At 44.6% G+C, this 22462-nt stretch overlaps 1 protein-coding gene across 4 annotated transcripts in view; it reads right to left on the bottom strand.

Annotated features, from left to right (window-relative positions):
- The window catches only part of LOC137337421 (phosphatase and actin regulator 1-like), a 413191-nt gene that overhangs the window by 224652 nt on the left and 166077 nt on the right, over positions 1-22462 (bottom strand). For all 4 annotated transcript variants that reach the window (XM_068001737.1, XM_068001738.1, XM_068001739.1 and 1 more), the window contains exon 2: positions 15396-15560. In XM_068001737.1, the coding sequence (XP_067857838.1) occupies positions 15396-15534 (139 nt within the window). In that variant the 5' untranslated portion in view covers positions 15535-15560. The remainder of the gene's footprint in view (positions 1-15395; positions 15561-22462) is intronic.

The following is a 22462-nucleotide window of genomic DNA, read 5'->3' as shown; positions in this document are numbered from 1 at the left end:
TTTTAAAAACTGCCCAAGGTATTCCTCCGATAATGCAGTTATATAATCTACCACCTTGCAGGTGCTCTGCCAGTTATTTATGGGACAATTTGAAGCTGTTTCTAGCTCTAGGAATAAGTTAAAATTGTTTTTCTTGTTTTCAACTGTGATGGTACCCGAATTTAAGTGTTCCTGTACTGAACGGAGCTGAGTTCTGCATCTAGCTGGCTAATGTTCTGCAGAACACAGCGAGATCAGCAACTGCGCAGGTAGTCATCAGCTAATATGGGCATGAATCCAGCTCCACTTTACAGTTAATCTTCCACGACAGCATATAATAAAAGAAAGGCCACAAGGTATAAGTGGCATAGCACCAGGGCATTCAGCTGCTACATCTTTAACTCCAAAACCACATATATTCTTCAAATACAGATTCCAACATGGCTCTTTCCCCCAATATTCTGCCCTGCTCTTCTGAAGGCTGTGCCATTCTACATTTGTGAGTATTGATAGTAAGTGGTAGTAAATGGCAAGAGGGGGAAGGACATGACTGCCAAGCCTAATCTGTCCTCACTCAAAATCCACACAAGCACAGATTCCAGTAGGAGTCACTGTACAGCAGTTAGGAGTACCAATCCCAGCCTATTTTCCCTTCCTAACCCAGGAGTACTGGGCTGGATTTTACTCTGTGGCATTTTTGCCGCTATAGATGGGTTGAGGCAGGATTTGGGCCAACCACCCCAATCCAACTGTGACTCTGACTCATCTTCCTGAGGTGGGGATCAATAAAAATTCAGGCTGGTGGGATATCTGCCAGAGGGAGCCCACCGTTGCTGAGGAGTGAAATGCAGCAGTGCTGCAATGGTTTGCCCACTGCAGGGCCTGAGTAGGACGAGGCTGTATTAAAAGGAGACAGAAGCACCTTAAAGATTCTAAATTGAAGATAAAGAGATAGAGAATAAGTTGAAGCAGAAAAAGAGGGCGTATGACAGATGTCAGGTTGATAACACAAGTGAGAACCAGGCTGAATATAGAAAGTACAGAGAAGAAGTGAAAAAGGAAATAAGAGAGGCAAAGAGAGAGTATGAGAATAGACTGGCGGCCAACATAAAAGGAAATCCAAAAGACTTCTATAGCCATATAAACAGTAAAACGGGTAGTGAGAGGAGGGGTGGGACAGATTAGGGACCAAAAAGGAGATCTACTCATGGAGGCAGAGGGCATGGCTGAGGTTCTAAATGAGTACTTTGCATTTCTTTATCAAGGAGGTAGATGCTGCCAGAGTCACAGTAAAAGAAGAGGTAGTTGAGATACTGGATGGGCTAAAAATTGATGAAGAGGAGGTACTAGAAAGGTTGGCTGTACTAAAAGTAGATGAAGTCACCCGGTCCGGATGGGATGCATCCTAGGTTGCTGAGGGAAGTAAGGGTGGAAATTGCAGACGTACTGGCCATAATCTTCCAAATATCCTTAGATACGGCAGTGGTGCCAGAGGACTGGAGAATTGCAAATGTTACAACCTTGTTCAAAAAAGGGTGTAAGGATAAACCCAGCAACTATAGGCCAGTCAGTTTAATCTTGGTGGTGGGGAAACTTTTAGAAACATTAATCCGGGACAGAATTAACAGTCACTTGGACAGGTGTGGATTAATTAAAGAAAGCTAGCACGGATTTGTTAAAGGCAAATCGTGTTTAACTAACTTGATTGAGTTTTTTGATGAGGTAACAGAGAGGGTTGATGAGGGCAACACGGTTGATGGAGTGAATGTGGACTTCCAAAAGGTGTTTGATAAAGTACCACATAACTGGCTTGTCATCAAAGTTGAAGCCCATGGAATAAAAGGGGGCAGTGGCAGCATGGATACGAAGTTGGCTAAGTGACATGAAACAGAGTAGTGGTGAACGTTTGTTTTTCGGACTGGAGGGAGGTGTACAGTGGTGTTCTCCAGGGGTCGGTACTAGGACCACAGCTTTTCTTGATATATATTAATGACTTGGACTTGGGTGTACAGGGCACAATTTCCAAATTTGCAGATGAAACAAAACTTGGAAGTGTAGTAAACAGTTAGGAGGATAGTGATAGACTTCAAGAGGACATAGACAGGCTGGTGGAATGGGCGGACACGTGGCAGATGAAATTTAATGCAGAAAGGTGCGAAGTGATGTATTTTGGTAGGAAGAATAAGGAGAGGCAATATAAAATAAAGGGTACAATTCTAACAGGGGTAGAGGAACAGAGAGGTCTGGGGGTATAAGTGCACAAATCTTTGAAGGTGGCAGGGCAGGTTGAGAAAGCAGTTATAAAAGCCTATGGGATCCTGGGCTTTATAAATAGAGGCATAGAGTACAAAAGCAAGGAAGTTATGGTGAACCTTTATAAAACACTGGTTCGGCCACAACTGGAGTATTCTGTCCAATTCTGGGCACCGCACTTTAGGAAGGATGTGAAGGCCTTAGAGAGGGTGCAGAAAAGATTTATTAGAATGGTTCCAGGAATGAGGGACTTCAGTCACGTGGATAGACTGGAGAAGCTGAGGTTGTTCTCCTTAGAGCAGAGAAGGTTGCGAGGAGATTTGATAGGGATATTCAAAATCATGAAGGGTCTAGACAGAGTAGATAGAGAGAAACTGTTCCCATTGGCGCGAGGGTCAAGAACCAGGGGACATAGATTTAAGGTGATTGGCAAAAGAACCAAAGGTGACATGAGGAAAAACCTTTTTACCCAGTGAGTGTTTATGATCTGGAATGCACTGCCTGAGTGTATGGTGGAGGCAGATTCAATCACGGCTTTCAAAAGGGAATTGGATAAGTACTTGAAGGGAAAAAATTTGCAGGGCTACGGGGAAAGGGCGGCGGAGTGGTACTAGCTGGATTGCTCTTGCAGAGAGCTGGCACAAACTTGATGGGCCGACTGGCCTCCTTCCATGCTATAACCATTCTATGATTTTATGATTCTAAATATCTGATAAATGTCCATGACTGACCTCAGGACCAGGTACGGGAGCGGAAGAGAGGGAGAGATACCCACTTTTAGGCCCTCCCCCTCCACGGCCATTAGCAGGCTTATCACCACTACTCTATCATATACTGCCGCCTCTCTCCTGCTGGTAAGCTGGGGTTGGTGGTACTTCAGGTGTGAGGCAGGGAAATCGTCTGGTTTCCCCGGCCCCCTCCCTCCTGCTGTCATTTGAATGCAGCGGGCCAGTCAAGGGGAAGGCAGCCCAGTTCTCTGCTTGGAGGGGGTGCAGACAGTGGAGGAAAATTTCTAGCAGCGCTTGCCGGGATAGGGATCTGGCAGTAGGCCTCCCTGCCCCATTCACTTCCATTTTCAATTTTCTGCTGCTATCCAGCCCAATGTAACTCCTATTCATTGCCTTAAGTGCAGAGTAATAAAAATCACATTTTTATTAAATGTAGAGCTTAGCAGTCAACACCCCCATTGTCGTCACTGTAAATATTATTGAGCTCAATTAATCTGACTCAGACTTGGGAGTGAGCTTGGGACCTTCCTGGTCTGTATGACTCAGAGTTCGAGATTCTGAGCCACTGGACTCCCCAAGCTGCATCTTCGTGCAGAGCAAAATGGAAGCATTGTCCCTCATAACAGTGACAGAGTGATTGTGCAAATCACACGTCAGCTGATTAACAACTGAAGAAAGATCAGGCTGCACTCAGCTTAAATGTATTTTTAAATTTCTTCAGGGCTATGTCGCAGTAAGGGTAGAGCAATAAAGGTCACATTTTTTGTTCAGTGTATAACTTCACAGTCAGTACTCCCATTCTCACCCATGTAAATGCTACTAATAGGATAATAACGAGTCTGACCATGAGTTCCAGTCAGTCACGTGGTTCTGTTGATGAAACCTTCGTTTTGAATGTAAGCGAAACCAGGAGAGTGAATTACTGAGCTGTAACTCACTTATTTCAAAAAACCCATCATTTATACTTCTGTCCTTGCAAACTACCGCCCCATCTCCAACCTCCCTTTCCTCTCAAGTCCTTGAATGCGTCGCCTCCCAAATCCGTGCCCATCTTTCCCGCAAATCCATGTTTGAATCCCTCCAATCAGGTTTCCACCCCTGCCACAGCACTGAAGCAGCCCTTATCAGTCACAAATGACAGCCTGTGTGACTGTAACCATGGTAAACTATCCTTCCTCATCCTTCTTGAACTGTCTGCAGCCTTTGACATTGTTGACACACCATCCTCCTCCAATTCCTCTCATCTGTTGTCCAACTGGGTGGGACTGCCCTCACCTAGTTTCATTCTTATCTATCCAGTTGTAGCCAGAGAATCACCTGCAATGGCTTCTCATCCCTCTCCCGCACCATTACCTCTGGAGTCCCCCAAGGATCTATCCTCAGCCTCCTCCTATTTCTCATCTACATGCTGCCCCTCGCTGACAGCATCCAAAAAGAAAACATCAGGTTCCACAAGTACGCTGACGACACCCAGCTCTACTTCACCACTACCTCTTGCAACCCCTCCACTGTCTCTGATTTGTCACATTGCTTGTCTGACATCCAGTACTGGATGAGCAGAAATTTCCTCCAACTAAATATTGGGAAGACTGAAGCCATTGTCTTCGGTCCCTGCTACAAACTCTGTTCCCTAGCCACTGACTCCATCCCTCTCTCTGGCCACTATCTGAGGCTGAAAGAGACTGTTCGCAGCCTTGGCGTCCTATCTGATGCTGAGATGGGCTTCTGACCCCATATCTGCTCCATCACCAAGACTGCCTACTTCTACCTCCGTAACATCGCCCGTCTCCACCCCTGCCTCAGCTCATCTGCTGCTGAAACCCCCATCCATGCCTTTGTTACCTCTTGACTTGACTATTCCAATGCTCTCCTGACCAGCCTCCCATCTTCTACCCTCCATAAACTTGAGTTCATCCAAAACTCTGCTGCCCATATCCTTACTCGCACCAAGTCCCGTTCGTCCATCACCCCTGTGCTCGCTGACCTACATTGGCTCTTGGTCCGGCAATGCCTCGATTTTAAAATTCTCGTCCTTGTTTTCAAATCCCTCCTTGGCCTCGCCCCTCCCTATCTCTGTAACTTCCTCCAGCCCTACAACCCTCCAAGATCTCTGCAGTCCTCCAATTATAGCCTCTTGTGCATCCCTTATTTTAATGGCTCCACCATTGGCGGCTGTGCCTTCAGCTGCCTAGGCTCTAAGCTCTGGAATTCCCTCCCTAAACCTCTCCTCTTCTCTACCTTACTCTGCTCCTTTAAGACGCTACTTAACATCTATCACTTTAACCAAGCTTTTTTGTCACCTGTCCTGATCTCTCCTTATGTGGCTTGGTGTCAAATTTCATTTGATAACACCTTGGGACGTTAAAGGCGTTTTATAAATGCAAGTTGTTGTTGTTGTCGAGGTATTTCACCACTCTGTTTAGATACAATCTAATCATTAAACAACAGATCTACTTGTGAGTTTCCTTCCCATTGTGGAAGACAGTGCAACAAGTACATCAGAGACAGCATAACATAGGTGAAAGAGTGAGAAAAATGATAGTAATGTAGGACTTGAAGGGACATTTCTGAACAGTTTTGGCCAAAAATGTCTGCTGGGTTCATATTCACGTCATAGGACCCCAATTTCCATATTAAAAGAGGCCTATCGCTTGAGGCAGGCGGGTTCTTTGCACACCAGGCAGTAGACCCCTTTCAAAATGGAGTTGGCCGTATCGTTGATATTAATGGGGCGGGAAGGCTACAGACCCCATTTTAAGACCATTACCGCCCCTTTAATTCCGGGCAAAGTCAGTGAAAATCGACCCCATTTATTTTCAGCAGCAGTAAACTGAACATTTTTTTAATGCTTTTATTATTGTCATGATATGGGTGACGCTGGCTAAGTCAGATTTATTATTCACCTCTAATTGTTCTCGCAAACTGTGATCTGTTAGGCCACTTCAGAGGGCATTAGTGAACAGCAATCCAGCATGGTCATTTTTCTGGTTGTAGCCCACAATTTACCATATTTATTGGGGTCCATTTTTACCCCATCATTGGCGGCCATGCCTGCAGCCATCCAGGCCCTATGCTTTGGAATGACCTCCTTAACCTCCTACCCAGGCAAATTTTTCAGCAGCAATGGAGAGGTGGCAGAACATGTAAATGTCACAAGCATTGTCCCCAGGACCTGGCAGCAATGCAGGAACTCTTTTAGTGACCTCACCAGAGCTGATAAGGTTCGACTCTCATTCACATCTCTTCCTCTCTCCACAGCCCTGTACCATCCTATCTGAGCTCCAGTACTACAAGTCCTTCCTTCCCCACTTCCCATCACTCTCCTGCAACCACAACAGGAAACTTCACTGCACCTCCTTCTGCTTGCACTTGCACACTCAGGACTTGCTACTGTCCTCACAATGACTGGCCCCCTCTTCCCCATGCCTGCTGCTTCTTGCTCAGATCATGCCAAGCTGTCTCAGAATCCTTCAACAGGGCACTCGCTAACCCACTTCTACTCTTCTTGGAGGAAAGCTTGCACACAGGAAGGAGCTAACAAGATTAGGAAGAGGTCCTGCTTCGCTGCCAGTGGAGGAAGCTGCCATTGACATAATTTGCAGAGGGCCCGCAGCGTTGGAGAAGGTGAAGCTGGAGGCCACACAGAGTGTGTTTGAGCATTTTCCCTTCTGGCATCTTCCTTTCTTTCTTTATATTGAACTCTCTCACTCACACAATCAGCATGACAACCTGGTGGCGCATAACACTGCCAATCATCTGCTACCAACTTATGTGGCGTTCTGACACATGGCATCAAAACTCTGCAGTCATCCATGGAGTGTGTAGTCACCTCAATGGACGCTGCAGCTGACCCTTCAAGCAAGAGTCCCTGGTACCCATAATAGCATCTGTCAGGGATGCTCGTATTGGGGCCATGCAGGCGCTGGGCTCCACCATCTCCTCCGCCTTGGACAGACTGGAAGACTGAATGGATAGGAGCTTCCATCAGATCACGGATCTCCTATGGTCTGCTCTCCTGTGGATCAGTGGGAAAAGCTGAGCCACAGCCTCATGGGAGCAATGGGAATGCCCTTTCTTATGATGACAGCACACCTACTTTCCCGCCATCCCCTCGACCAATGCCCACCATGGTGCCAGGAAGCCAGTTGGGCCAGAATGACCCAACAGTTGCTGAGATGCTGCAGGCTGCAGTTGGGCCCTCTCAGGCCCAAGCTCCTAGTGGTCACCGACCACAATCATCTCAGAAACACTTTGACTGAGCCACAGCCGCCGTCCATCTCCCATGCTGCAGCCACTAGAGAAGCACAATAGATAAGAGAACACTTAAGACAGAGACTAGGTGCTTTCAACAGGGTGATAATTAGTATTAGGAATTGTTCGGAGACTGTGGAAATCATAATGCTTTTTGAAATCTGTGTGTGAAGAGTGTGTTCTAGAAGTAGCTGAGATGCAGTTCATTTGAGGGCAGGGGGAGGACTGAGAGAAATGGTGGACATGATTGTTAATGCAGGGGAGCAGGAATTGTTCAGCTGAAGCACTGTTCAATGAGCTGCTGCTGAAGAGGTTTGGCTGCAGATAAGTGTTGAAGCCCTCCCGCTACCTCACCAGCCTCTGTTATTGGTGTCATCTTCCTCATCATGCTGATGGTCCTTGCCCAATTGTGGCCTCATGTGTTGTCCCCGTTGCAGGGCAAAGTTTTGCAGCAAACTGCAAACCATGATCATACAGGACATTCTGTACGCTGTATTGCAAGAAGCCAACAGACTTGTCCTCAAGCAACAATTCTGCGGCATGGACGTCAATTCTTGGTGAGATCTCCAGTTCAACCATGGATCTGATTATAGTGCAATTCAACCAGCGAGCGTGGATTACTGTGCACAGTATTCCAAGCGTATTCTAACCAGGTTCTATGCAAGGTTAACATAACTTCGCTGCTTTTCAATTCTATTCCTCTAGAAATGAACCCCAGTGTTTGGTTTGCTTTCTTTATGGCCTTGTTAGTCTGTGTTGCTACATTTAATGTGTGAATCTGTACCCTTAGATATTTTTGCTCCTCTACCCCATTTAGATTGTTATTTTCCAAGCAGTATGGGGCCTCCTTATTCTTCCTACCTCAAGTTTATTAATGACTTATGTTTTGTCTCAGTCTTCCTCAGTATTAACTATACCCCCACCCCGTGTGATGTCATCTGCAAATTTTGGAATTGTACTTCCGATTCCAGAGTCCACATTGTTAATGTAAATGGTGAACAACAGTGGTCCCAGCACCGATCCTTGTGGAACACCACTTCCCACCTTTTGCCAGTCTGAGTAACTACCTTAATGCCTACTCTCAGTTTTATGTTTTGTAGCCAACTTGCTATCCATTCTGTTACCTGACCCTCTGATTCCACATACTCTGACCTTAGTAAGTATGAGTAAGAACATCCATTGCCTAACGCAATGATGAACTGCAGACTATCTGATTTTCTGATAGCCCCTGTGGCAGAGTGGAAGGAGCCGGAAGTAAAGAAGTTGAGGGCTGCGGTGACCTGAACTGCAACAGGTAATGCTGTGCTAGCTCTCAGTGGGCTCTAGGTCTTGTTGCAGGAGGTGACGCAACTCTGGCAACCTCCCCGGAGAAGCGCAGCCTCTTTATGCACTGCCCCTACAGAAATGGAGGTTTGTTGTCCTGGGCCAATGAACTATAGGAGGTTAAGGATTCCGGTCAGCACTCCTCCTTGAATTTGCTGTCCCTGCAGCTGCAGCTCTGTGTGCTCCTTCCTCCTGCTTCTTTAGCCAAAGTGGAATTGCCGGTGATGAAAAAAGTGCGTTGCCTGAAGCCCCATAAAAGTTGAGAACATTCTACAGCCACTACAAGCACATTGAAATAGTCTGAGTAGCCAAAAATTATAATGTAATAACAGAAAATGTTTCACTAAACTTCCCAGTGTTTTACCCAAGAGCAGCTGAAGATCATTTTAAATAGTGCTGAAAATGGCAGCCTCCCAACATGCCGCCCATGGTTTGTGGGCGGGTTGAGGGGGGGGGGGGGGGATGATAGCAACAAAATGGCGCATGGGTCCTGAAACCAGTGTAGGATCCTCATTTACATATATGCATTTCACAACTTGCAATGGTAGAATTCAAATTCATGTCTTGTGTTATTACTCCAGTATCATAGCCTGTGTAATATGTAGGTCCACTAGAGTGTCACCTGTATAATTACAATGTGATAAGCTCCATATACAGTTTTATTATTGTAATATAGAACAGTATTCTAAAGAAATGTGTTTTTGTGGCTGAAGACACTTTATGTGCACTTGTCATAAAGAACAGTCTTGTTAAGTGCAACAGATTGCGGAAAATGAGTTAAGGCACTTACCAGGAGTGCTTTTAGTTTAGCAAACTTGTTGACAAGCATGATGGAATACTTGGAACTTACAAAGGGGAAGGAAGGAAAGACATTACCGGGAGAGGGTCTCCAGTACAGCTTATGGAAACAATTTCTCAAAATAAAATTAAACAATGACACCAAAAGGTGTTTTGTGGGCTTCCATGTCAAAATACAACTTGATATGCCCAGCCTAGCAGTGTAGTAATAAAAACATTTGCTTTCCAATCCAGAAGGCACAGTTCTCAAACCTCGGGGCCACCTGACACTAATTTCTGCCAGTCTCTGTTTCAATGAGCTGTGACTGTAATCAGCTGGAGCTTCTAGGGAACGCGCCTTACAACACTGCATTGCTTGCTAATTCAGGAGGGCAAATGAAAACATCCTGATTGTACAGCGGTATTGGTAGAGCCTGTAGAGTAGGGTTCTTTCTGGATCCTTTCTCTGACCCTCAAACTTAATTTTTTTTTTAAAAAAGAGTTTGAGGAATATTAGGGAAGCTTGGGGGAAAAATTGGATGGGGCCGTTTTTGGGCGTAGGTAGCGTGGTGTGCTATTACCAATGGCCCCTGTGCAGGCAGGACGCAAGTTTCAGCCCACCCCAGGACTCACCTGCAATCAGCTTTCCTTTCCAGGCCTTGCACGTGGAATTAATGCAATTTGCACTTTCCACCACCAGAGGGAGCTCAATCTCTTAAAGGGAGAATGTTTCTTAGGAATCTCTTAAAGGCAGCTGGTACCTGTTATTTGCTGAAAATAACCAGTCTGCTGTCTGCACGGGGTCTGAACAGAGATCAGACATCGCACACATAAAACACAGATGCAGGTCCCATCCCTATGTTTACACACTGATGAGTTATGTTAAAACATTGAATAAAGGTTGCACACTACTAAATCTTACATCCTCCAATCCACACGCCAGACCTCACCAATCTGCCGATCTGAGTTGGTACCAGGCCTGCGAGAGTGTATGTACCAAGGTTCTTCGCTGACGCACTAGAGACCTTGGTGCGAGAGGTGGACAGAAGGACGGACGTCCTATATCCGCAGCGGGGGGAGGGGCAAGAGACCCTCCAGACATATATCCAAAAGGCAGTGGGGGACGAAGTCTATGACAGGTGCACAGTGTCATGAACATGGATGCAGTGCAGGAAGAAGTTCAATGTTTTGACATGAGTGGTCAAGATGAGTGAGGTCAACTGTCAAGTGGCGTCTCCCACCAACTGCACCATGCACTACACCCCCCATCACCCACATACCAACAAACCTGTTCCATTAGTACTCAACTCTTCCAACCAGACGCTTCTCTCACCCTTACACATTACCACTGTTTCAAGTCACCCACCCACAACTCACAGGCCACACACACTGGCAGCTATTCAACCATGACAGGCACATTACCCAGACACACATCCCGCTTTCTTGCAGGAGAAGGTGGCGAATATCAAGAGGCAGCAAGTGGCAGTGGCATTTAGCCCCTCGAGCCTGTTCCACCATTCAATGAGATCATGGTGGATCTGTGACCTAACTCCATATACCCGCCTTAGCCCCATATCTGCTAATACCCTTGGTTCACAGAAATCCATCAATCTCAGATTTAACATTCACAAGTGAGCTAGCATCAACTGACGTCTACAGAAGAGCGTTCCAAACTTCTCCCACCCTTTACATGTAGAAGCATTTCCTAACTTCACTCCTACGCGTCCTGGATCTAAACGTTAGGCTATGTCCCCGCGTCCTAGTATTCAAATCTAGGAGACCTCCAAAAGCAGTTACAAATGTCTTGGCAGCCAGAAGCAATAATCCAGCTAGTAACCTGTAAATCCTGCATGGTCCCTTTAAATAGCGCTGTTTTGGTCCTCCAGGCACTCTTAAGACACGTTCAGATGGTCGGGGTTAAGACTGTGCGTTGAGTTGAGCGTTAAATCCCAAAATGGTGTCTATCACTTTAAAAAAGCGTTCACATTGATTGAAGCCTTTTTCTCCCTACTTTACATGATTCCAGCGTTCGTTATCTGCGCCTGCGCTAACTCCTATACCAAGATGGCATCCGGCGCACATCACACTGGAAACATGCCTGCGCATCCAAGACACCATCTTGGATGTCAGAGAGGCCGTGTTGCGGCGAAACAACGGGCGCTACACAGCCCAATTTAGCACCCAATAACTCTTATTCAAGCCTCATTCATTTAAATCTTAGTGCCACGGCTTACTTTAAACAACTGGAAGAAATAATTGACTTTGTAAGAGACATTGTACAGGTAGGACAAGAAAAGAAAAGAGACTCATTATTTAGAATGACTGACATTGGGCCTGCAACACTATGGGGTCTGTTTTCTGAGTGCACACTGCTGGTGGGGAGTGTTGCCCCCTGGCCGCATACATCGGGAAGTAGCGGGCGATGTTCCCCCTACAAGTACTTGGAACATCAACCTCAACAGCTATTTGCACAATCTTGACCAAGTATCCTATACAAGTGATAGGCAATAAGTACAGCAAGAAATAAGTTTAAGTTAATGCATCAACCAAAGATGCAGAAAATGTCCAAAAAATCATGGGTTGGCGAACGCAGAAACAGAAAATCCAGCTAATATCCTAAGATGAAACCCTAAGCAATTATTTAGAAGACATTCATTAGGTCAACTGGAGGCTCTTATCTCTGATGGTCAAGAATAAATTTGCAAACCTCTTCTCTCACAGAATTGGCTCCATAGTCTTTATCTACAGCCCATCCTCTCAGCCAGCAAGCACTAAGCTAGGAGCAATGTCTCACAAGATTACACTTATAGTAAATTCTTGAAACCTTCTTCCATGTGCAAACCTTCTTGGTTAGTGAACTGCACTTCTACTGTATTGGATAGGGTTTTGACATTGCACTTGACACAAGCGCCTCCAACCATCAGAATCTCTATACTATCAACAGAAACAATGGAGTTTATTGGGGGTGGGATACTGTTTTCAAGGTGTTATCACCACTGCTCAAATAGTGGTAACATGAACTTCAAACACTTTTATTTCCCTCTTCTACCTCCATTAGGATGTGGGTGCCATTTCCAAAATGTTGAACTCTGAATGTCTAAAAACTGACTCCAAAAGACAGCTCTATAACCATTTGAAGCCCAAAAATTGATATGGTTGTGTCATTAGCACAACCCCATTTATAAGTATCAAAACAGGAAGTCCTATCTCTTGATAAAGTGGCAACTTGATCACGCTGGACAAGGTAACTGATCAGTGGTTCCCTAGCAGTTAAATAAATACAATGACTGAATTCTGACAAAGTGACTTCTATAATTTTTATGTTGTAGGTTTGGGTGCTGAGAGAGTCATAATCTAGTGAAAAACAACCGAGTGCCACTCTCCCAAACTTTACTTGCAGTGTCCCAATGGCTTCTAGTTGGCTGTTGAAGGCCAATGTGAATGATACATTTCCTAACGGTCGCAGTTCGGTCGGTTGGGTCTGTGTGTTTTTGAAACTCTTCAGAAAGTACCGATCATAAAGCAATATGTCTCATCAATGTGTTTTTGTGCTGCCTTCAATAGCAGTTGTTAGCACCATGAACATTTGGGTCTGGATACCATCGCAGGCATGGAACTGGTTTCCTTTATATTATTGGATCCCAGCAGTAGTTGGAGTACCACACAATGCTGCCGACAGCAAATAAACAAGGCAAAAATATCGTTACTGTCACCACGTAATGACATTATCTTACAAACATAAAACCATTAATATAAATGTACTGGGTGAGTTCACAAATGTATCAGAATGTTAATGAGACACATGCGAGCGATTGATCCCTCAATGGCTACATATTCTGGGGCACTGGAGTGATGCAGTTATGCACTATTTCAATGTTATTGAAAAGTGCAATGCAAAAAATCCCACTATCTTTCTGTAACAACTAGAGCTACATTTGCTTTAGTTCTTACAGCAGTGATCTGATGCAGCTGGCCACAGGCCCAATGTAAACCGGTTGGATTCGCTAAGGCCAGCATGCAGAAAGAGTTGTTTTTTCTCACCTGTGTCAGCGAGAAGTTTGTGCCTCCGTTACCCTGTTTGCCCAGCCAGCGGTGCAGATGCCCCTCTGACGCCAATTTTAAAGCAGCTTACAATAAATTATAATGGCCTTTTGAGCCAAACACATGAATGCCACAAGTCAACCTCTTCACCTCCCCACATGTAAGATGCCCCTGATTTGTACAGAGGGTACTGAGTATCTGGGAGTGGATTACAAGCCAGTGACCCAGTCAATGAATTCAGAAGGCACCAAAAACTACACGAGCTAAACTTGAGTGGTTTCTTCAACAACCGCCCCAAGATTAAATCATTGGTTGTAATCCGCTGTAAAATGCACGCCCGCATGACATGCGCCTGCTCGCACATGACACGCGCCCTTTCGCATGACATACATCCTCTCCCACATGATATACAGCTGCTCCCACATGATATATGTGCCCATGCCCACCTCCTTGTGACCAGTTCAGGAATGGAATTTCAGAAGCTCCAGCACACACTGTTTAATTGGTATATGGTAGAACCTTCGCCAGCATAAAAATAATAGTGAAAGATAACTGCTCATGTCAGAATCTAGTTATAGCTGAAATAAGTGGAATAAATTTAGAGGGGAGAAAAACCCTTTAAGTGAAAAAAAAAGATAGTGCTCACAGAGCTTACATAATAAATCACTGCTTCACTGCATAAACCCCTTTTTGAGCAATTTTCTGGCTCCATACTGATTTTCATATTTTGCATCACAAACGTAATAAATTTGCAACCCATTGCAAGCAGCTGTCGTGGACAAGGGGTGATGCTGGGTGCAAAAAATTTCATGAGTTTCTAAAAACTCACAACTGACTCCTGATAAGCACTCCGCCAAGAAATTTTATACTTCAGTCAGCATCATGCCTGCCTCAGGAAGTCTATAAACTGCAGACAAAAATGTCTCATCTTTTAGTCTTTGTGTCATAGTTCGTTAAACCTACATTCAAAAATTAAAAACATTTTACACAAAAACAACTCGATCTCTGGGTGTGATGGAGGACATGGGGATACCACTACAGAATGGCAAGATGTAGGGTCAGTTTCCCACAACACTGAGCTCCTGGATGGGGGTCAACCACAGGGATTAACGTAGAATCAAAGGCAGAATTGTTTGCAGGCCACTGTCCTTTGACTGGCTCTGGGGCGTGAGAGCATGTCGCCTGTCCACCCAATCAGCTGTAGCTGGTGTCTGCTTCGTATAGACCACAGCGAACAGGTGGATCCTTTTTAAATGACGAAATTTCTAACATGTGCTGTGGTACTCTGGTAAAAATTGCCATTTAAATTAGTATGTGCAGCAATTTGGAAACAAAAAAAAACCCACAACTATAACCAGGGAACATGGCTGTGCCATGATTTAATATTGAGCATAACACCAATGTCAAATAAATCTTAATAAAAATCAGCTCCTCTAATGGCTCAATTGGTTCAAGTAGTTGGGATTTGAGCAGTACACGCCAAGTAGGTCACAGCTATTCCAGTTTGTGCTGAGTTAGCTGATCTCAACTGGGCTCCCAGTAGAGGTGCTACAATTGGCTGTAGCACTCGTGGGTTAGGGAAGAGAACATCAGCTGGACTTCCTGTGCCTGATCACTATTCAGAGATCCCTGCTGGAAATCCCTGTGGATGGATGTTGAGGGATTAGCTCAGCTGTCTTGTCTCCTGTAGTTGAATAGTTCTGCCAACACTTACTTCCAATACCCACTGGCAAGGCGCCCGGCATCCCTGGCAACAATGAAACTATACCTACATAAGGAGCTCGTAACCTGGGTGGCTGGAGGTGGGAACTGATGGGAAAAGGAAGCAGAACAAACTATAGTTCACATTTTGATAAAGATCTAAAAATTCCACCAGTCCATAAGCTAAGTAGCACAGAAAATTATTTTCCCATGAAGGACTCCTCCCTGTCCCGGAGAGGTGGATGTTGCCATTTTCTCAGTCCGAACACTGTACTCATTTTTTTGCGAGGTTCCCCATATTCAGAACAGAATTGATGAGAGTAACTTGTAAAAAGTGCCTACCTGCAGATGTCTGTTTAAACTTTTCACTTTTCTTCTTCCTCCATTTCCATGGTTTAAACAGCCTCCCTAGTGTTGCAAACTTGCTTCTTCTCCTGATGGGCGGTGTGTGAGTCCCTGGGACCAGTGACTCTGAACGCATTGCAGCCAGCCTTTCTACTTCTTCAGCTGGATTGAGAAAGAAAGAACAGACAGCTGAGCAATGTGACGTTAGCAGGTGCAGTGAGCTTACTTATAGTCACTGCCATGTCATTAACGTTTCAACTATAAATTATTATATACAAAAAACCCAGTACAGCTAACAGCCCACGACACTCAGCAAACTCTGTCATGATTAGCACCAGTTCATAGTGAGCCTCATCTCTGTAGGGCTCCTTTACACGGTGTCTATTTCTACAAAGAGTTTTCACTTACAATCTGTCTGCCTCTCTCCCTTCCTGTCTTAGTCCATCTCTCACGCACATAGAGACTTTGTGTGTCATTCTTTAAAATGTCACTGTATTTTCATGATATTACTTCTTTCCATGTGAAACTTTAATGGTGTCTCTTTGTCACTGACTGCCAGGAACTATATATATCTTAAAAGTTTTATAGTAGAAATGAGGTGACAAGAGTTACTGAGAGAGCTTGGGTCCTGAGATAGCAGTGATTACATAATCAGACAGCAGCACAGATACATTTATTGTAAAGAATGATTTTTTTTGAAAATTGCAAACTGATAAGGAGAGAGCACTGTGACACCAGGCTATCTCACCTGCAGTGTCTGAGTCAGGTACAGCGGCAAACACAGATGTGAATCTATCACACTTGGCCCTGTAGGATGGGATGCTTCAAAAAATCAAGTTGTGGGTGAATGGGAAGTAGTGGCCTCGGTGAGTATCATGACAGCACTTCTACTTTTTGTAAAATGCCGTTAAAAATTGCTGGTTTTAATTAAATTGCACTTTAATTTAGCACATTCTTAGCTATTAAGGTGCACTGGACCACAATTTCTTCATAATAAAGTACAGTGGGTAGATTCTCCTTTTTGTTGCATCTGGGGAACATGTAGTTTTCCAAGCGGAGTGAAGAAGGAATGGGGACAGCGACACGTTGGGTCACGTCTCTGGCCCACGCTGCCACCCTGGGATTTCGGGGACTTCTCCAAATTCACATAACTGGGCCTGGGCCTGTTGGGTGCCCAGCAGGGGCATGGAGAAGAAAGTTGGCCCTGAGTTGTGTAAACGGTATAAAGGGCAAGAAAATGCTTATACTGTCTACCTGTGTTAGTGCTCCTATCCAAAAAATGGATTCACGAAAATTAGGGAAAAGAGGAAAAAAGCAGCTGTTTGTTTGTTAAGAACCACTTGAGTCACGTAGGGAAACGGGGGAGAAAAACTGAACTTGAGGCTATACCTGGTGTAAGTCAGCTGAGTGAAGACCAAGATTTCAACGTATTGCCACAACAGTAATAGAAGTGCATAGTATGGAGAAGCACTCCAGCACACGGCATAGCTGCAGCAGCCACAGTCAGTTGTAGCATAAGCTAGAGGAGAGAGTTCCCTGGATACAGTGAGGGGATCCAGGCAGTGGATGCACTGCAAAAGAGACAGTTACCTGGGTATGGTGGAGGAGCATGCTTTGCAGGGAAGCTGTGACTTGGCTACGCTTTCTGGTCCACTAGGACCTATAGAGACAATCAACTATCTGTTCTGGCGATCACGAAGAGAAGGGAAGCCTGGGGTAGGGGAGACCCTACGTTTACTTGAGCGTCAGGGAGGAGCACTGCTACTCCACCTGGCCCACACAGAAACCTTTAAAAAAATAAAACTGATCTCTTTTATTGGCCCTCTTTTGGCCTGCTGGTCTTTGGTGCCTGGTTCCTGGCGAGAGGCACTGGGTGCCAAACGTGCACCTGTGCATGAACATTGCGCCTAGGTCTGAATGACAGCATCAGGCCCCGACTTCTGAATATTAATGAGGCCCTCGTCTGCCTGCAGTGAGGACCTCACACGTCTCCCGAAAGCTGGGAGTTAAAATACCGGCCGACGTGAGTCCGGTGCCAAGCTGGAGAGCAGGACGCTGCCTCCATAATTTATCCCCTCATACCTTGTTCTCGTAGTGGGCAGGGGGGGGGGGGAAAGTTAAAATCGGCCCTAGATATTCCAAACGCACCAATGCATTATCAGAATTAGTGGCATCAGCCAGGGTGAACAATTAGTTTATCAACAGGAGGTTATTTTTACCACTGGTTTATATTGACATAAAAGCAAGAAACGCTGGAAATATACAGCAAGCCCACCAACATCTGGAAAAGGTTAATGATTTCAGGGTGAGGTTGTTTGCCAGAAATGGTATTGCATAATTAAAGGAGCAGCAAGCTTTGTTTTTTTTCTCTCATTTCTCGGTAAGGTTTCCTTTTTGAACAATAAATAAGTAAACGTAAATTAATTTGGAAATCAATTCACTTACTTCTGTGCTGCCTCTGGATCTAATGCAGTTATGAAAAGAGATACGAGAGGTGAGAGCATTTTTCGATGCAGCTGAGAAGATTAAGTGGTGAACGGATAACGATCTTCAAAATTAAGATAACATAAATAGGGATGGATTGTTTCCAATAGGTGGTGATACAGTAACAAGAGGGCACAAAATTTTAAGAAAAGCTGTCACTCCATTTGAATTATTTTTTGTGGGACATTGGGAACTTTACAAAAGCTAGTTTGTTTGGCTAAATGTCAGTAACAACAATGCGATTAATTCTACACAGATACATGGAAACACATCGAAGATACAAGAAAGAAGCAGATCATTCGGCCCAACCAGTCTGTGGTGGCGTTTACCCTCCACACGAGCGAACAGTTCATTTAACACACTCTGTTCCCATATCCCTCCATCTACCTGACCAATTTAAGAAGAAAGAATGATTTGCATTTATTGGGGTAGAAATCCGTCTTGGACGGTATCGCAAAATGGGCGGTGTTGGATTTGGCTGCCCGTTATACAGCCACCCACTCGTGCAGTGGGACTGAATATCGGGCAGGTGTGTAACAGGTGTCTGAGGCGATATTGTCTGTTTTGTGCTGCAGTCCCAGACAAATATTTCTACCCCGCTGAATTTAATCTTGAAAGTTGACATGGGTTGGAAATTTACTTGGAGCTGCTCCGCTCTGCTGCTGTAACTTTGCCGGAAGTGTGACGGAAACCGTGGCCAAGTCACAGCAGCAGAGCTAGTACAGCTCTGAGGAAATTCCTGGACATAGCTTCTGCCTCGACCACTAATCCTGGAAGTGAATTCCACATCCTCACAACTCTGTATAAAAGACATTTATCCTGCCCTCTGTTCCAAATCGCTTACATTTAATCTTATATCTACGGCTCCTCGTTCTTGACCCCTCAACTACTGGAAACAGTCTGCTTCCATCCAGCTTGTCCCATCCTTTCATAATTTTAAACCCATCTATCATATCGCAGTGTAATCTGTGTCTGATGAAAACAAGACCCAATTTTTCAAGTTTTTTTCCTACTGCAACAGAACCTGTCTGGGGAAAATCGCACTTATTAGGTGTCAGCCGTGGCTCAGTGGTAGCACCCTCGTCTCTGAGTAAGACGGTTGTGGTCCTACTCCAGAGACTTGAGCACAAAATCCAGACTGACACTCCTGTGCAGTACTGGGGGAGCGCTTCATTGTTGGAGGTGCCATCTTCCAGATGAGATGTTAAACCGAGGCCCTGTCTGCCCTCTCAGGTGGATGTAAAAGATCCCATGGCATTATTTCGAAGAAGAGAAGGGGAGTTCCTGGTCAATATTTATCCCACAACCAACATCACTAAAACAGATTACCTGATGATTATCATATTGCTGTGGGACCTTGATGTGCCCAAATTTGCTGCCATGTTTCCAACATTACAACAGTGACTACACTTCAAAAGTACTTCATTGCCTGTAAATCGCTTTGGGACGTCCTGAGAAAAACGCTATATAGATTCAAGTTCTTTATTTTGCTTTGGACAAAAATAGGTAACAATCTTCAGAAGGTATTATGAACAGAACAATTTGTGAATCACTTAGTCAAACAATTATATTTTTCCACATAATGAACCACTCGAAAAGGATTGTGATGACACTGCCCACTGTCAGGAGCCAAGCAAACACAACACACTACCAGGGTCCTTATAAGAACTGCATGACACAAGGGGTCACGCATATACTACATGTTGTCAGGGATTGCATGCTGTCTGAGATCATTGCCACTGGCAAGAATAGTGTATGCACGATAAACTGACAGTGTGCAGCGTCCATGTAATTCCTGTCAGGGATTGTATATACACTGCACACAACCAGGGAGTCACATGGCACATATATACACTACAGGAGTAATTTTACAAATTCATACTCTCAGCATGGGAATTCAGGCATTCATCCCTGCCAATTTTCCACCAGGAATACACACTGTAGTGCCATTTAGTATGTAAGGGACACTGGTGGCCAAAATCCCTTACATGCGATGAGGGATACTGACCACCAATTTTGTACACTCTGCACACCACAGTCACACATTCTAGAGCATGTTCCAAGGCAGTAACATAGGTCAAGCCTCAATATGTTAATACCCCCTGTAACATATCACAGACTAGAAAGAAAGGAAGATGTCCCAAAGTGCTTTACAACTGTTGAACTGTATTCACTGTTGTTATGTAGAAAAATGCAGGAAACAATTTGTGCACAGGAAAGTCCCATAAACAGCAAATGAACTAACAGCCAGTTAATCTGTTTTTGATGGTGTAAATTGAGAGAGGAATGTTGGCCAGGAATACAGCAGAGTTCCCATGGAGTGATTTTAGCCCTGCCCACCTCGCGGATACCAGGTGAGCGAGCAGTTAAAATCACCTAGGGGACTTGACCGCTGATGACCTGCTCCCTTCCCCCAGTCTTCCATTTTATCCTGCTCTTCTGAAATCGGAAACCAGCAGGGTCCTTCTTTAAATATGCAGATCAGGCTCCGATGACGTCTTCAGGGCCTGTTGCTCTTTTATCCGTTGGCCTGAGCGGGGAAGCGGTTTGTGGCTTACCCACAGGTCAACCTAACGGGAAGAGTCGGGGCCGAGAAGGCCCAAAGAGGTAGGTTTTTAAAACTTTATTTTACCTTTCTTGTGGGGTCAGGAAGACCAAGAATGTTCATCCAGCTCCACAAGGAAAGCTTAGGCCTCCCAGAGCCAGCCACCCCCTTCCCGTTTGCGAGGCCCTCCCTAAATCCCCTCCCTGCAGCTTACCAGAGATCCGGGCAGTATTCCGCTGGTCCCCAGCCACAGCCTCCTGTCACCTGACATTGCACTCCCAACCTGCCAGCTAGCTGCCTCTTCATAGGAAGATAAGAACGCTGGTTTCAGGCAGGCAACTGACTGGGGTCACGCAGATGAGGCCTGAGTGTTAAAATCGCCCAGGCCACACGCTGCCGAGGTCAGGACAGTTTACTGCCTGCTTCTCCACCCAGTTCCCAGTCTCAGTTGAAATCGGGTTTCCTGTTTTTCCAGTAGTGCCATGAGATCTTTCACATCCACCTGAGCAGGGAGAGCTAACAATGGTCAGCTTGGAGTCTCAAGAGCTAAGAGTAGAATTGTCACAGATTCTGCCCTTGGCACTGAAATGGTAAGCAGGTAAACAATTCAGGGGGAAAATGGCAAGTCATAAACTAAAGCCTCAGTTATTCTGTTCAATATAATGTAATTTGCTCCCTGGCTTTACAAAAGGTACAGCATGAAAAGATATTCCAATTAATAGATGCTATGTACATCCAACAGTAATAAGATTTCAAATGATATTAATTAACCAGCAACAAAAAACGTTTTTCCTACACTGATCTATCATCTGTCCGTCATTTAGTCTTTCAGGTGTACTAATAAGGGGAATTTTCATGTAAACGTATGGGTTTGCTGTCTTTAAATGCACACAGTGCCTGCAGGAACATTATATTCATGGCCCAATGTCTCATCGTTACAAAAGTTGATCTGTTAATTGTTCGTCTAAATAGGTCAAGTCTAACACCTCATTACTTACTCAGTGCCAGTGGAAAATCTTCATTCAATAGGCACAATAAATGTTCTCATTGTCGTGTTACTGTAAATATAGAACACTACTTAAAATATTATTTTTCTAGCTGAGTCTAGCTTACTTTGTAGGAGTAGTTTTACAAGGCTCCACTCTCGGCGTGCAGCTTCACTACACGAGAGCACAGGTCAGAGGTAGAACTATAACACTATGGCCAAATCTGTGACACACGTTCCCACTTTGTGAGGCTCCTTTTGTGAGTGCAGCTTAAAAATGACCTATTATTTGCTTTCTTAAGCGTATAGTATTGCCTCAGAGTTGAGGACTTTTTTTTTTAAAACAATGCTACGGCTTGGGTTTAGGTAAAGTTAATTTAAATGGAATATTTACTGCAGGTTCACATTGCTATTTTTAAAAATTTCTTTAGTATAATTTAATAGGAGCATGTGTTTGGTTCTTTTAATTCTGAAATCTTACTTACCTCAACAGCAATCCATCTATATTAGAAGATCCCTCACGGCAACAAAGAGTTTGAGGCTACAATGTTGCACAGGGAAAGGTAGTAGAAACTTCTTTCCCTCACTTCCACACTCTAAGAGTTCTGCTCAGAGGCAGTGAAATTGGTCTGTTGGAGAATGAATTGTGGTTCTCTTACCCACTGTACTAGCTAAGTGCATAGAACAACAGGCCAAATCTTTACTTCAACAATGATCATTTTCAAATTCTCAGTATAAACCATGAAATGCAGGTACTCTAGTTATCCCCATTGTCTCGTTCTCACCTTATGCCTCTCTGTCCCCTGTATTTATATGTGTCTCTCCTAGCCAACCAAGTAACATAAGTATTTCTCCTGTAATCTTTTACCTTAAAAACAGTTCTAAAGTTCATGCTCCGGCTTATTTTGATATTATTTGGAAAAATGAGCTCATTATAATTTCTATTTCGGCATCAGTTTTATAGCCTTATCGCTTTGAGTTATTGTACCGATTTGTTGAGAGAATTATACTGGTGCATGTTGGGAGATGCTCAGTACCTTCAACAGTAAT

Source organism: Heptranchias perlo, chromosome 2 (assembly GCF_035084215.1).
Source record: "Heptranchias perlo isolate sHepPer1 chromosome 2, sHepPer1.hap1, whole genome shotgun sequence".
NCBI classification, from domain to species: domain Eukaryota; kingdom Metazoa; phylum Chordata; class Chondrichthyes; order Hexanchiformes; family Hexanchidae; genus Heptranchias; species Heptranchias perlo.
This window is presented reverse-complemented; position numbering and strand designations above follow the sequence as displayed.